Source organism: Ischnura elegans, chromosome 1 (genome assembly GCF_921293095.1).
Source record: "Ischnura elegans chromosome 1, ioIscEleg1.1, whole genome shotgun sequence".
Taxonomy (NCBI): Eukaryota; Metazoa; Arthropoda; class Insecta; order Odonata; family Coenagrionidae; genus Ischnura; species Ischnura elegans.
This window is the reverse complement of record NC_060246.1, coordinates 50,046,055-50,060,906: the sequence shown is the minus strand read 5'-3', so window position 1 is coordinate 50,060,906 and position 14,852 is coordinate 50,046,055. Positions and strand designations below refer to the sequence as shown.

At 38.3% G+C, this 14,852-nt stretch overlaps 1 protein-coding gene across 1 annotated transcript in view; it reads right to left on the bottom strand.

Moving 5' to 3' along the window:
• The window catches only part of LOC124159790 (vacuolar protein sorting-associated protein 13), a 295,602-nt gene that overhangs the window by 70,181 nt on the left and 210,569 nt on the right, over positions 1-14,852 (bottom strand). The window contains exons 44-45 of the mRNA XM_046535708.1: positions 12,454-12,565; positions 1,365-1,588 (exon numbers count right to left, since the gene is read on the bottom strand). Coding sequence (XP_046391664.1) covers positions 1,365-1,588; positions 12,454-12,565 — 336 coding nt within the window. The remainder of the gene's footprint in view (positions 1-1,364; positions 1,589-12,453; positions 12,566-14,852) is intronic.

The window sequence follows — 14,852 nt, the reverse complement described above, 5'->3', positions numbered from 1 at the left end:
TTGGTGACCATCAAATACCGTTCAGCGACTCTGTTCGCACTCTTGGACTAACCCTCACAAAAAATTTGTCTTGGAACCAACATGTGAACGAAATCTGTAATAAAGTCAATATCACACTGTATCAACTAAAACTGCACAAGCACTTACTTCCTATATCCACCCGAAAAATGTTAATTTCTACCCTGGTATTCCCTTCCTTTGACTATTGTAGTCTTGTTTATAATGACATACCTAAAGAGCTGGATAAAAAGTTACAAAGGCTACTTAATTCATGTGTAAGATATGTATTCAATTTAAGAAAGGATGTTCATGTATCACAGTACAGAATCAGCCTTGGTTGGCTAAATCTTTGTAATCGAAGGAAATATCTACTCGGTGCTCTTCTTTTTAAGATTTTCAGAGAGAGAATCCCTAATTATCTCCGGGAAATCTTTATGAACAGATCAGTAACCACCCATATGTCATCTCGCAAAAATGACTATTTATGTTATCCTACTCCACGTACTAATATCTACCAGAAATCATTTCTGATAACGGGATCAAAATTCTGGAATTCTCTCCCTGAGGATCTTAGACAGAGGGGCTCCATCCATGCTTTTAAAATTAAATTGTACATGGATTTACTCAGTGGAGAGCTAAAATAAACTCCCACGAAAATACAGCCTATTATGTATCATTATTATGTATTATGTACTATATTCCGACTGCCTATGATGTCAAATTTCAATCCTTGTTACGTGTTATTTCTTTTTTATAGGTGCGTATCAAACAACTTTACTTGACATTTTTCATGAACTTTTTGCTTTGATGAGCCATTATTTTTGTAAATTGTGTTTTTTGCTCCAAGGGTTTTTTCCCAGAGCATAATAAATATCTATTCTATTCTATTCTATTCTAGTTTTGTCCCGTAGGTCCCATGCGGGAGGGATCTTCGCGGATTTGTATTTTTTTTTATTTTTGTGCGACGTCTCCCCCCGGTTCTATTGTGGTATCCGGGCGAGTCGGGGGAGGGATGCCACAATATGTATTAACTTTAGTTGAGTTACCACATGCCCAATGAAATGAGAAACAAAAGAAACTATAAGTTCTATGCATGCCACAGTTTCATTTAACTTTATATTTTTTTATCATCCACAGTTTGAATGATGTCTCTTCAAAGCAGACAGTAAAAAATTAAGGTTAATAATGGATGACCAAAAGAGTTAAATTACATTACATGGGCCAGTATAAACAAGGACACACTCTTCCATTCATTCTTATGATGATACCCAAGATTTCATGCAAATTGAAAATAGAGATGAAAAGCATGCTTTTAATATGGTTCTAACCACACAAAATAATAAATAATAGCTGGAGTACTTCACCTGACCAGTCCAGCATGTAAGACTTCCAGAGCCTTGGAATCATCAACAAGGGAAAATCCCAAGCCATGAAAAGATACAGCAAGAGCCATAGAAGGTGGCTCCAACTCCCCAGACATCCGTGCATCTTGTGCTACTACAGCATCTCCAGTGAGTAATATCACCCGTTGCATGCCATCAAGAAAAGATACAATAAATGCTTCATCTCCAAGCTCTTCAAGAGAATCCTATATGAAAAAAATGAATACACAAAGAATATAATCAATTTACATGCTTCAACTACAAGCTAAAATTACTTTGGATGGTAATATTTCCATTACGGAGGAAGTTTTTTTTTAGTGAGTACTGCAATAATGAAAGTCTTGTTATAATGAGTGATTAAAAAGTGTACTGTTAAAAGACCTTTGTAAAAAAATGTGGAAAAAACACATAAAAAAATAGATATATAGCAAGGCCAAGAAGTCCTAGCCATGGTAAGAGCTCAGTATTTAATGGTTTATTTCTTCAGAGTGGAGCATAACTAGTTAACACGAAAGTAAAGGAGGCCACCCATATTACAGCTAACAGAAAAAATAATACCTCTGAAAACATGTATATAATATTTATTTTACCAGCCATTAAATGCCCAGGTTTCATTAAAAAAATAGCATAACTGCACCAAATTAACCACTAGGACAAAACTGAATGACTAAACCGCTTACCGACAACGAGTCTTTACGAAAGATATGCAAAATTAACATCAATGTAGCTTCGTGTGGGGAGCAGACTAAATATGCATGCTGGGCTGCCTGATGCCACCTTCCCTGACCAATTACACCCATGCCTCGCATAGTGCAATTTTGATTAGTGCAATTTCGACATAGCACAAATTCGTTCCACGGAGAAACATCGCAACGCAGTGTAGCCTAATCAAAATACTTAAACGCTCTCATGATAAAACGTAAACTTGCGCTAAGTACACAAGAAATTGCTATGATTTTATGCATATTAATAGCATTGCATGACTCAAATCTTCTTTTTTGCTTACATATTAACCGAAACCCATTGCTAAGTATTGGCCAAAAGCATTACTCGTCATTGGATCCAGAGAGCCGGCCTACCTAATTAATTTATCTCATCTCCTTAACAGAATGACAATAGTTAATTTACATCATTAATGAAGCATGGAGCTAGTGGAAATGATATTTTTAAGCAATACAGTTTGAGACGTAATTTTTGCCGTCATAGGTTTTCGGGCAATTGACTTCCAGGAAGAGGGTCTACGCTAAAGCCTTCAAGGTCATCGGTATTCACGGGGGAGAAATGGAGCGGTGGCCGAGTTGCGTATGAATAGCATCAACACAGAAAAGTGTCCGCTATAGAGTCTCAATAACAATGGCTTCATTCCCTCCCAGCAGTCGTAGGACCTCTGCATCTCAGGAATACAGTTCAGCAGTAGAAGGTGATTTCGATAGAGCCATAGAGTGAAAACCAAGAGAACAATGGCAAAAAATAGGAATGCAGGTAGAAAAATCAAGAAGCTATCAATAAAACCATAAACCCAGAAGAGAAATTGAAAGAGGTCAATTGCTTTGAAAATGGAGAGCGTCAAAGCAATATTGCACGGAAGTTTAAACTCACGATGCCTTATTCTGAATAAAGACGAAGTTAAAACATCAGTGGCCTCAGCCGCACCAACTTCAACCAAGCAGTCAGCACATACGGAAAGTTCATTGTGAATCTGTACAAAAAGACGAGTGTGGTAATCACTCCGAGATATTTTGTGAAAGCTGCGGTTGGTTCCAGAATTTTAAACGGTAAACAGGTATGTTCAGTGCGGCGATATCAGGTGAATGTGCAGGTGTTGATAGTGCAGTCACCGTAACATTTTCTGATGAACTCCAAGCTGTGATTTAAAATGGCTTCTTTCCCCCACAACTAGTTTTTAGTGTTGACGAGATGAAATTGTTTGGAAAAGAATCCAATCTCGTTCATTCATTTTCAGGGAAGGAAAACCTGGGTCAGGTTTGAAGGCATTTAAAGACTGTTTCACGTAGTTGCTAGTGCCTCGGAGGACTTCAAATTAAAATGATTTTTCATACATAAACTCCGCTAGTTATGAAATGGCATTCAAAGTAGCATTTACCTGTCATTTCGATGAGCGACAAAAGGGCTTGGGTGACACAATAATTGTTATTAGACTGGTTTGAAAAATCGTCAACTGCCGGCAATACGTTACGAACCCCTGAGATAACAGATGTTAGCCCACCCGCACTACAGGAGGGGATTACAAAAGCATGTACGAATTTTTTTTTACGTGAGTAAAAGTCTTCAAATGCGTGCATACTATCTTTAAAGATGTTTTAAACTATAAAAATTAGTTTTATGTTATTAGTGTTATGGAATACCCCCTGCTTCACAGACCCCAAGCCCCGCGCAGGATAACTTGCCCCCAAACATAAAACTCTAAACTTTGCCCATGATGTAACCTCGCCAAGAAATCCACCCGAATTTGGGGAAAATTTGATTCTGGAATCTAAGGTGGATCAGTTGTTTTATTCTTCAAAGGATTTCAGATGACAAAAACTTTTAGGAGTAACAACCGAACTGCCACAAACCACAAAACCTAACCTTTGCATACATTACAGTATTATTATTATTACATAGGTATGCCTTCTTCATGTAGCGACCGGCTCATCTCCTTCTGAAAGAAGACAACCACTCTGTATGAAGTGTGGAGGCTGAGTGGTGGCACAAAGGAGGTTCTGCTGTGCTTAGGGAGATGCAGTCAGTAATGATTGTAGATGCCTTGATCAGTTGATCAAAATGAGTATCAACATGGATAAAGTCGAAACTAATTCTACATCAGTGACAATCTCTTGTTGATGCTGGAAAAAGACAAAAGTCGTTCGCCCTCGCAGCATTTCCAAGAAAATGGTCGCATAGTTGGTAGCCAAATCAGGGCATGTAGCGACGACTGCTCTTGAAAATCGAAGAACAGTTACTGCTTAATGGTATACGACCATTTGCTTGCCGGAACTGATCACCGAGCTTCAGAAAGATAACCCAAATCAATGCATTACGCTCCATCATGACAACGCAAGCTCACACACCACTCAAGTTATATCATAAAGTCGTTTTAGGAATAGCAGCAAAATGTCAAAATTCTTGATCATCCTCCATACAGCCCGGACTTAATCCCCAATGATTTTTTTCACATTCCCCAGAATCAAGAATATGCTACAGGGAAAGTGCTTCCAGATGTCTGAAGAAGTGGTTGATGCCTACAAAACAGAGTCATTTTGACTACCCCTACTTTGGAATGGAATAAATGTTATAACAACTGGTTCCTTCAAATGCAAAAGTGCATTGACTATCATGGAGACTTTGAAAAACAATTTTAAAAATTGCCTTATTGTACCTCTAATAGTTTTCTCCATTCCCAACACTTAAAAGGCTACCCTCGTATGGGCTGACTTCTTATGTTCAGCACTCTATAATCTTCATGAGTTTCTCCCCACCATCCTGAGAGTAAAAGCTATTCGCTTTGTGCATGTGTGTGTTATCTGCGCAAAAAATATTTTTTAGAGCATCATGATGTAATTTTTTGCTTTCAAATGAGTATATATATCTTGAAAACCTTCATTTGAAAGTTACAAAGCAAGTTTGGTGAAAATTGAGCATCTTTTTCTCCATGTAATGATGTATGTTTCAATATGAATATTCCGCTACTTTTCTGTTGAGGTTCATCTGCTTTGTAAAATGGCATGGCTGGATAACACAGGGTACTTATATTGTAACGGATAGCCACTACTTCTTAGTGCACACGCACATTATTTTATTTTTTTTAAATTCGCGGGCACTGTCGAATTCCGATGAGTCAGAATTCACATCCAATTTTGAGTTCCGCATGCAGCCGAATCTGAGGGAGGGTATAAAAGGGACAGGCGTGCGAGTGAAGGGGGAGACGGAAAAGAAAAGGAAGTGAAAAGTGTACAAAAGGGAAAACGCGGTGAAAAAAAGTGGAAGCAGAGGAGAGGGAAGGAGACTAGAGGAGGAGGAACTGGCAACACGGAGCTGTGATCACCCGACTGTGGTAAGTACTGTCCCCTACAGTTCCCCCAGAGGAAATACCACTGTCCCCTACTGTTCCCCCAGAAGTGAAATTCCCTATCCTGGTGAATGTGCTGTAGGCGCGTGTGTACTATTGGGCATGGTTTTTATACCTTTCTCTGCCCTAGATGGAAGAGGGCAGTTTATTCAATTAATTTGTTTATTTCAAGTCAAGTTTTGTCCAGCCCATTTGGCCGATTTTGTTGATTCAATAAATTTTTTTGCTATAATCTAAAGTGGCTGTCTCTTATTAATCGCAGTCATATGCATATATCCTTCGTGGGCCAGCCCCAACACCTACCAGAGATTTGTTATTTGTATAATATTTCCCCTTTTAAAATAATAACCACCTTCTTGGGGCGAAGTTGGTGTGGGTGCAGGCCCTTTGGACCAGAGGTTACAATATGTTGGACAGAATGGGGTAGTACCTCGTTTTATACAACTGATTTTGAGTAGCAGTTTGAATGATATCACCCTAGTGGATGGATGCAGGAGGACATATTCCTCAAGAGGTTTTCACATTTCATTGAATTTTCAAAACCAGTCAAAGAAAAGTCAGTGCTCTGCTTTTCCATGGACACACAACACACACCAAGAGCATTGGACTTGGATTCACATGGCTCGAGAAAATTATGCCTATCTATATTTATGCTTTAAAACACATTGCACAAATCGGATGCAACTCTTAGATGTGACACTTCTGGCACCATTGAGCAATTACTACTCTCAGGATGCAAGGAAGTGGCTTCAGTCTCACCCAGGGTGCATGATGGCAAACAATCAAGTTTCATGACTGTATGGAAAGCTGCTTCTTTTGAGGCTGTGGTAAATGACTTCCATAAGACTGGAATATTTTCTTTGGATTCAAATATCTTTTCTGATTGAATTTTTCAGCCTGCTGGCACAACAGAAAAACTAACTGAAACCACTGACACGCCACATGAAACCCCAGAGACACCACTAGAGAGAAATACTTTCTATTCCTTGCAATCTGCTTCAGAGTCACCAAAGAGAATGTTTTCTTATCCATCTCCATCAGGATATACTCAGTCAAAGTAACCTAGACCTTCAGCGTCAGGGTTTCAGGTCTATCCACAAGATAAAAATGCAGTTCTGAGAGCAGAAAAAAGAGAAGGAACCATAGGAAGACGGAAAAGAAATACAGCTATTCTGACAAGTCCTCCTTAAAAGAAAGAATTTCAATTTCAAAAAAATATGTAAATACATAAGAATTATTTTATACTCAAAACAAGGAAGGAACAGGCATTGCAAAAGGAAACTTCAGATGGAATCCATGCCTGAGACTGCCTCTGCCAGTACGTCTGCAAAGGCTCGTAGAAAGGGCGGGAAAAAGAAGACAAATAAAACTGCTATAGAGCATGAGTCATCGCCAGAAGAGCAAGAGGAAGAAGACAGAAACACCTCTTGCATTTACTGCAATGAAATTTATCCTAATTCCTTACCAGAGGAAAGGTGGATAAAGTGCTGTAAGTGTAAAGAATGGGCTCATGAATTGTGCACTGGTGATGGTGATGTTTATGACAAGCCATATAAATGTACTTTTTGTGATTAACCTAAATATTTATTGTTTGAAAAATCAGACCGGTCTGATAAAACAGGGTATTTGAAATAAACAAGTAAATATAAATTATCTTTGTTTCAGTTGATTAACAGTTTGTTTTCTTGTCGCCGACGTCAATCAGAAAGATAAAGCACTTGTTCAGTAAATATTCACCGAGTATAATTGCTTAGTTTATGAGACATGGCAATTAATTTGTTAAGTACATAGTCTGTTTTGTCCAACTTCCCCTAAGTATTGTGTCCATATGAGGTTCGAATAGAGCAAAAAAAGTCACTGAAAATATTGTTTATGGGAAGGAATAGACAGAGAGCATGCTCAATCACTGTTAACATGCTTGACGTTGTGCCAGCAACCATTCTGAAGACGATTGATTGTGTTGCAGTCCTTGTCTGAGGATTGTAGGTCGTTGTTTCCCATATAAATGAGCAATAGAATGTAGCCTTGCACATATCATTTTTTCATTTTGAAAATAATTCATATCTTATAGCAGAGTACATATAGGGCCATTTCATCTCAAATCAGGCAGATAGTGCAAAATCATGTCAGGTGACCATCACCGATTTCTCTGAAATTTATATATGTGAAAGCAGTATCCTTGTGATGAATAACGATGACTTTATCTCTGCTCAGAACTGAACCGTCATAAAGTTACCGCCCCTTGAACATTGCAGTGTCAGGCCTCAGAGTAAAAAATGAAAAATCACATAAATGCTGATTACTAAGGAACCATGGCCCATAAAGCAGTGATTATTGTTTTATTTTGAAGAAAATTTATTTATGCACATTATGGCATAACTTGCAAGTCATTTGAAGCAATAATAAACTAATAGGACTTGTTTAAACAATAAAAATTAGTCATTATTTAACAATTTATTACTAAAAAAGGCCACCTTTTATTTTCTTTAAAATTTCTCAGCAAGTAGTTTAAATGTTCTGCTTTCAATTAAAAAAATAAAAAAAGGTAGTATTTTTATACTTTTTGTTTTAAGGCATGTCAAAGTTAGGCATGTTTACGACTATTTTACACCAAGATTGCATACCTTCAAGGGGGAAAAAAATGCAGTTTCCTTCGACTTAGCATTCATAACAGTGAAAAGTTCATATCTGAATGATTGGTTACATCTATTGACTGAAAGCAAGTCCAATCTTGTTTACTTCCATGGCATCCAATGTATGCAAACACCCACTGCTACTGGCTGGAAACGGTGAATGAGTCGCAATTTGCACAGAGTATTTTTCAATGGCAGTTCACATAAGTCTTTCTTCTACTTTGGGCCATGTGGAACATTTCGATGGACCATGTGGATGCATAAATGAGACACTAATGTCATTCTCTTCTAAAGACACTGCAGTGATTTTTGAAATCAGGTTTGACCAGGTTTTTCGGAAACACACAATGAAGTCATTCATGGTGAGATTTTGAGTACTGTACGTCATTACATATATCTGAATTTGTAAGTGTCACAGCCTGTTTGATTATGTGGATTACAGAGCGAGCTTTAGTTGTCCCGTGTCTGTTAACTACCAAGACATGAAACTGTTGATGCCATGTATAGGTGCACCTTTCACCCAATAATTTTTTTGTCTACATAGGGTGGTTTCCTATTATTGTTCATTGCCTAAATCGAAATATTATTACTCCTGGAGTACATATATCTCGCTTTTAGATTTTTAAATGATGATATGTGTTTTTTGTGATTAAATGATAAGTGAAAATCTTCAAGCGTACGAAAACGCGACGGCTAAGTATGAATGCTGCGAAAAGCTCGTGTGACCTCTGGCTGCTTGCTGCCGAGCATGGCGGTAGCGTAGAGTTCCTTGCTAGCAGGTAGTGCTTGGTTTAAAAAAGGATTATTAATACCCTATCAAACAAAGAAAATTCTCTGACCAAAGGCAATTTTAAGAGGGGATTCTTAAGGGATGTTTCCCGCAGCTCTGTGCCTCATGTATACATTGGTAATCTCAGATGATGTAAAACTCATATCCACTCGTATGGCATCTAGGTCCCTGTGACGTCATGTGGAGTGGCATCGCATCAGTGCCAATCTATCCTTTTTCAAATGAGGTTAAAATTAACCATTAACATTGGTCTAAACAGGGATTTCTATAAATCAAATAATTTGTATATTATGAATACAATTAAGGTGGGTAACGAATCGCAATCAATGCCTTTCGTTTTCTTTGATGAAGGAAAATGAAAGGAATGAACCCTATTTGGCTAGTTTAACATGTGTAAAATGCAAAAGTTTGATATTAGGCAAGGATATACTCACATGTTGTACAAAGGACTTGTTTGAATTTACTTGCCACAATTGAAATATCTCAGGTTTCAGTTTGTGTCATAATTTTTGACCAATTCTTGCAACTCTATCAGAAGGACCCTATTCATGTCCTGTTGCATTGAACAACCACCAATGACTTTCTTCCTGTTTAAGACTTTTCTCCAAGTCAAATATCTGAAATGTTTTTTTTAATTAGCGGCTGACTTTTCTAAAATATATGATTTATTTCTCCATATGATATCTTTTTACTCTATTGTTCTTCTATTGATTCATCCTAAGAAAAGCATGTGCAGTGTCCTGTGAGAAATCATCTGAAGTGCCTGCATACCTTAGTTATTATATTCCACACAGGTTAATATTGATATCTGTACTTTTTGCCAGTCATACGGTTGTACTTAATCTGGAAGAATCACACTCCAATTCTCGGAAAAGTTGAAATGAAGCACCAACTCCACACCAATTAGTGTTACCAACTTCTCTTTTTGAATAGCTTCCCTTTCTTTTTTCCAAATATGGTGATGATAAACACTTTTCTTGGTTCAATCCTAAACTTCGGCAATGAATTTCACTGAATGAATGTTTTGTCTGAATGATTCTCAATGGCAGTGAACACATATTGCTGATTAGGAGTTACACAAGAACAATCTTTATCATCATCCAAGTAAAATGAAAGCACAATGTAAAATTGAGCACTATGAGGAAGAGGATGCCAGCAGTATACATCAGCATTGCCCCAAATTCCGAGTTTTTTTTAGCTCTGCATGATATGTCAATCGTATGTTTGGTTGAAACTGGAAAAGCAGCCAATTTATGTTGTTTAGATTAACTTGTGGAAATGAATGATAAAATTTGAACATGGTCACTCATAGACATTTCACTCTCGCTTCTTCAAAAACTGCTGAAGGCCGTATCACACTAGCGACTGCGGCCGGCGCTGCGGCTGCGACCGCGACTGCGACTGGCCCGTCGACCAATCAGAGCGAGGCAGTCGACGCTGCGACTGCGACTCCGAAGAATAGCCGACCGGCTATTCTTCTGAGTCGCAGTCGCAGCCAATCAGAGAGCTCCATTTCAATCTCGCGCGCTTGAGGCAGACGTGTTTGTTTGTTTTGGTTACCGTAGCGAGAGAAGTTCAAGAAGGTTATAAGATAACGCTGAGATAATTTCGGATTTTTAAAGTGAAGATGGAAGCCCAGTATATTGGCTATTGCACCCGAGTACACAGGTGAATGAAAATGAAGTACGTTTTAACATATTTTAGGAATATTTTCAACAATTGCTGCTCTCTATCTATTTTTTGGGCTTTCGTAAACAAACATGCCACAAGCAGAAACGTTCATACGTGCGCATGCGCGATCGTGGCGTCAACCGCAATGTGTGGTGGGGTGCAGTCGCAGCCGCAGTCGCGGTCGCAGCGGCGGTCGCAGTCGCTAGTGTGATACGGCCTTGAGACATTATTTTACCATGAAGTACACATTTGACATTTATCACTTTCGTTAAGTTAGTAAATTCTTGCCTAATATGAAACTTGCATTTTACACATGTTAACAAGCTCAATTTAACAAAAAAATAATTAGGTGAAAGTAGCACCTGTACATGGCGTCAACAGTTTCATGCTTGGTAGTTAACAGACACGGGACAACTAAAGCTCGCTCTGTAATCCACATAATCAAACAGGCTGTGACACTTACAAATTCAGATATATGTAATGACGTACAGTACTCAAAATCTCACCATGAATGACTTCATTGTGTGTTTCCGAAAAACCTGGTCAAACCTGATTTCAAAAATCACTGCAGTGTCTTTAGAAGAGAATGACATTAGTGTCTCATTTATGCATCCACATGGTCCATCGAAATGTTCCACATGGCCCAAAGTAGAAGAAAGACTTATGTGAACTGCCATTGAAAAATACTCTGTGCAAATTGCGACTCATTCACCGTTTCCAGCCAGTAGCAGTGGGTGTTTGCATACATTGGATGCCATGGAAGTAAACAAGATTGGACTTGCTTTCAGTCAATAGATGTAACCAATCATTCAGATATGAACTTTTCACTGTTATGAATGCTAAGTCGAAGGAAACTGCATTTTTTTCCCCCTTGAAGGTATGCAATCTTGGTGTAAAATAGTCGTAAACATGCCTAACTTTGACATGCCTTAAAACAAAAAGTATAAAAATACTACCTTTTTTTATTTTTTTAATTGAAAGCAGAACATTTAAACTACTTGCTGAGAAATTTTAAAGAAAATAAAAGGTGGCCTTTTTTAGTAATAAATTGTTAAATAATGACTAATTTTTATTGTTTAAACAAGTCCTATTAGTTTATTATTGCTTCAAATGACTTGCAAGTTATGCCATAATGTGCATAAATAAATTTTCTTCAAAATAAAACAATAATCACTGCTTTATGGGCCATGGTTCCTTAGTAATCAGCATTTATGTGATTTTTCATTTTTTACTCTGAGGCCTGACACTGCAATGTTCAAGGGGCGGTAACTTTATGACGGTTCAGTTCTGAGCAGAGATAAAGTCATCGTTATTCATCACAAGGATACTGCTTTCACATATATAAATTTCAGAGAAATCGGTGATGGTCACCTGACACCCCTCTGCCTGATTTGAGATGAAATCCCCCATAGATGTTTCGTAGTCATACTTTACTATCAAAACAGGTCCTTGGAAGCAAATGGATTTAAGGTGCAAGTGCAAGGGTCTTGAATCTGAGGGACTAACTATCGATTTATTATATAGTTAGATTATTATTTGCAATATTTAACACATTCAGCACGGAGCACGTCAATTGACATCCCGGTCAGGCGGAGAAAGGGCACCCTGTAGGGCTGGGAGCCCTTTCTCCGCCTCCGCAAGTGACTAATATCCACTTTTGATCGTGTGCATGGCCTTCAGCAAGCTTTCCTCTTTCAAACTGTGTGCGCCATTTGTAAATAGCAGTATTTGAATGGAAGTAATGATGCAAAAACCTCTATTTTTCTTTCTTAATTTATCGGCCGATTCTGATGAGTTTCATGAAAATCGGGCCCGCATTGAATGTGTTAATCAAAATCACTAACACAGGAGTCTTTTATAGGTTATATACATAAAAAATATTCAAAAATAGATGGAATCACATATTACCTGCAGCAAACTATCTGTAATCACTTTGCCGGCAGAGTTCTTCCAGCATAACATTCTAGCACCAGCTGGATCAGACCATGCAAAAAGAGATGCCTCTCCAGGTTTCACAGCCCTGATAAAGTAAACATTGCAATACTTGGCTATAGAAGATACATAGTAATCTTACAATAAGCATAAACAACAATTCTTTCCTATAGACAATTAAAGGAGTACATTTCATAAACATATATATTTTCTACATCAGAAATTATTTTGACAACTACCAGTAAGGTCATCATGTTTCTTCAATAAAAACTAGCCAACTGCCACTAAAGCTTTAGGGTGATTCAACCTAGGGACACTTAATCTAAATTACGGGAGATAGTGCAGAATCATCTAAGATTTCATCACCAATTACTCTCTGTGCTATTTTTGGTGAAAGAAATATCCTCTTTATTAGCATATCCTAAAAATAAACTATCAGAGTGACAATGTAAAAGGTGCTTTTAAAGACTATTGATTACTTTGGCAAATTTTATTTTACAAAAAAGATACTATGTTCAGTGACAAAGTATGTATGTATTTGATGTCAGGCATGAATTGAGCTATCACAGATTTGGCATTATCCTGAGAGATATCACTATTTTGGAGATAAACTTCACCTCCACATTTAATAGCCCTATTTTTTGTGATTTTCTATGATCGTTGTTGAGCAACTGGGTTTGATAGGTCTGCACCAGTACAAATAGGCATAACAAGACGTTGGGCATAAGGAAAAAAAGCCTGTTCAAATCAAGGGTATGTATATCTCTCACTTGATTTACGGTGATATAGAATTATTAGAATTTTATCATATATATTTTATAACTGTACTCTAGGTTAATTCTATGAGGTCCTTAGAAGGGTAAAATGCACATGGAACCAAGTACCAAAACTGGGTGTGGAGAGGAAGGAAAAAAAGGAAGGAAGCACCGCCACAATAAGGAGCCCAAGGACGCCTCGGGGATGAGGATAGGGATGGAAGGTCTGGGATAGGGAAATCCAACGCTATCATTAGGGCAACTACTAGCAAAACCATAATTTGATGTAACTATGGAAGATGCACATTTTTCTGAGGAGAAGGAAAATCTTTCAATTCATCTGTAGAATCTATGTGGTACATTGAGTTTTCAATTAACAGATAAATTATGACATGAGTAAATGCAAGTTGCGGCTGAAAAGACAAACTATTTTATAGCCAATGTGGCCGATGGAAGAACGTAGGCGGCTGTAAAATCACAATCACGCAGACAAAGCTAGAGAAAGTATCTGTGCAAATTATGTGCAACAAAAACACTTCACCAAACAGTTGCCATGGCAACTGACTCCTTCAAAGCCAAGCGTGCTTATTTCTACTAATTCCTTTCTTGCCTCGCCTGCAACTGAAGTACAGGAGCAGAGACCTTTAACTGCAAAAGTGACTCCAAAACTGCTGATTGATAGGACAGTTGAGCACCCTACGGGAGCATTGGGCATCAAGTTTTAGCATGAGTGTACACCATTTGTCGTGAAAATCTGAATTTAAATCCTGATGATTCCAAAACTGGTATTTTCATTTATTCTGTCAAAATGTAGGTTAAGTGACACTGCACTCACTGAAGGAGCCGCCACTGTTAGACAAAAAGTTAAATAATTGAATGAATGAAAAATATTTTTACAATTGTGAGATTTTAACAATAGGGTGGTTTCCTATTATTTTTTTATTGTCTCAATCGAAAGATTATTACTCCTGGAGAACGCATTTCATGCTCTTAGATTTTTAAATGATGATATCTATTTTCCGTGATTAAATAAAAGGTGAAAATTTTCAAGTATACGAAAACATGACGGCTAAGTATGAATGCTGGGAAAAGCCCATGTGACATCATTTTGGTTCCCGCGGCCGCCGTGTGAGGTGACCTTGGGGCGAGGCTGTGAGCGCTGCTACGATGCAGGCTGCCAGCAAGTAGGTAGTGCTTGGCTTAAATAAGGATTATGCATTACCCTATCAAGAAAAGTAAACTTTCTGACCTTAGGGCAGGCGTGCACTAGTGTGACCACGGCCACGATCACGACCTGTGGCACACGACCAGTTTTAGCATTGCAACAAATGGAGTGACGCGCACTAGGCCACATGCGACTCGTTGGTCAGACCCGAGTCGTCCGAACAAAATTTATGAATTTGGTCGTCCCTGACTCAGCAGTCATTGTGGCCAGAAATTACACACATTCTAATGGCACGCTGCGCACTGACTCCAACTTCACTCAGACCCGACCATACTGACTGAGCAAGTGAACGGTGAACGTGTTTTGCTATCGTGGGTGTGGTCATGGTTGTGCTTTGGTCGGATGGTGTGCGACAGAGATCTGGCGTGGTTGTGCTAGTGCGCGCCTGCACTTAG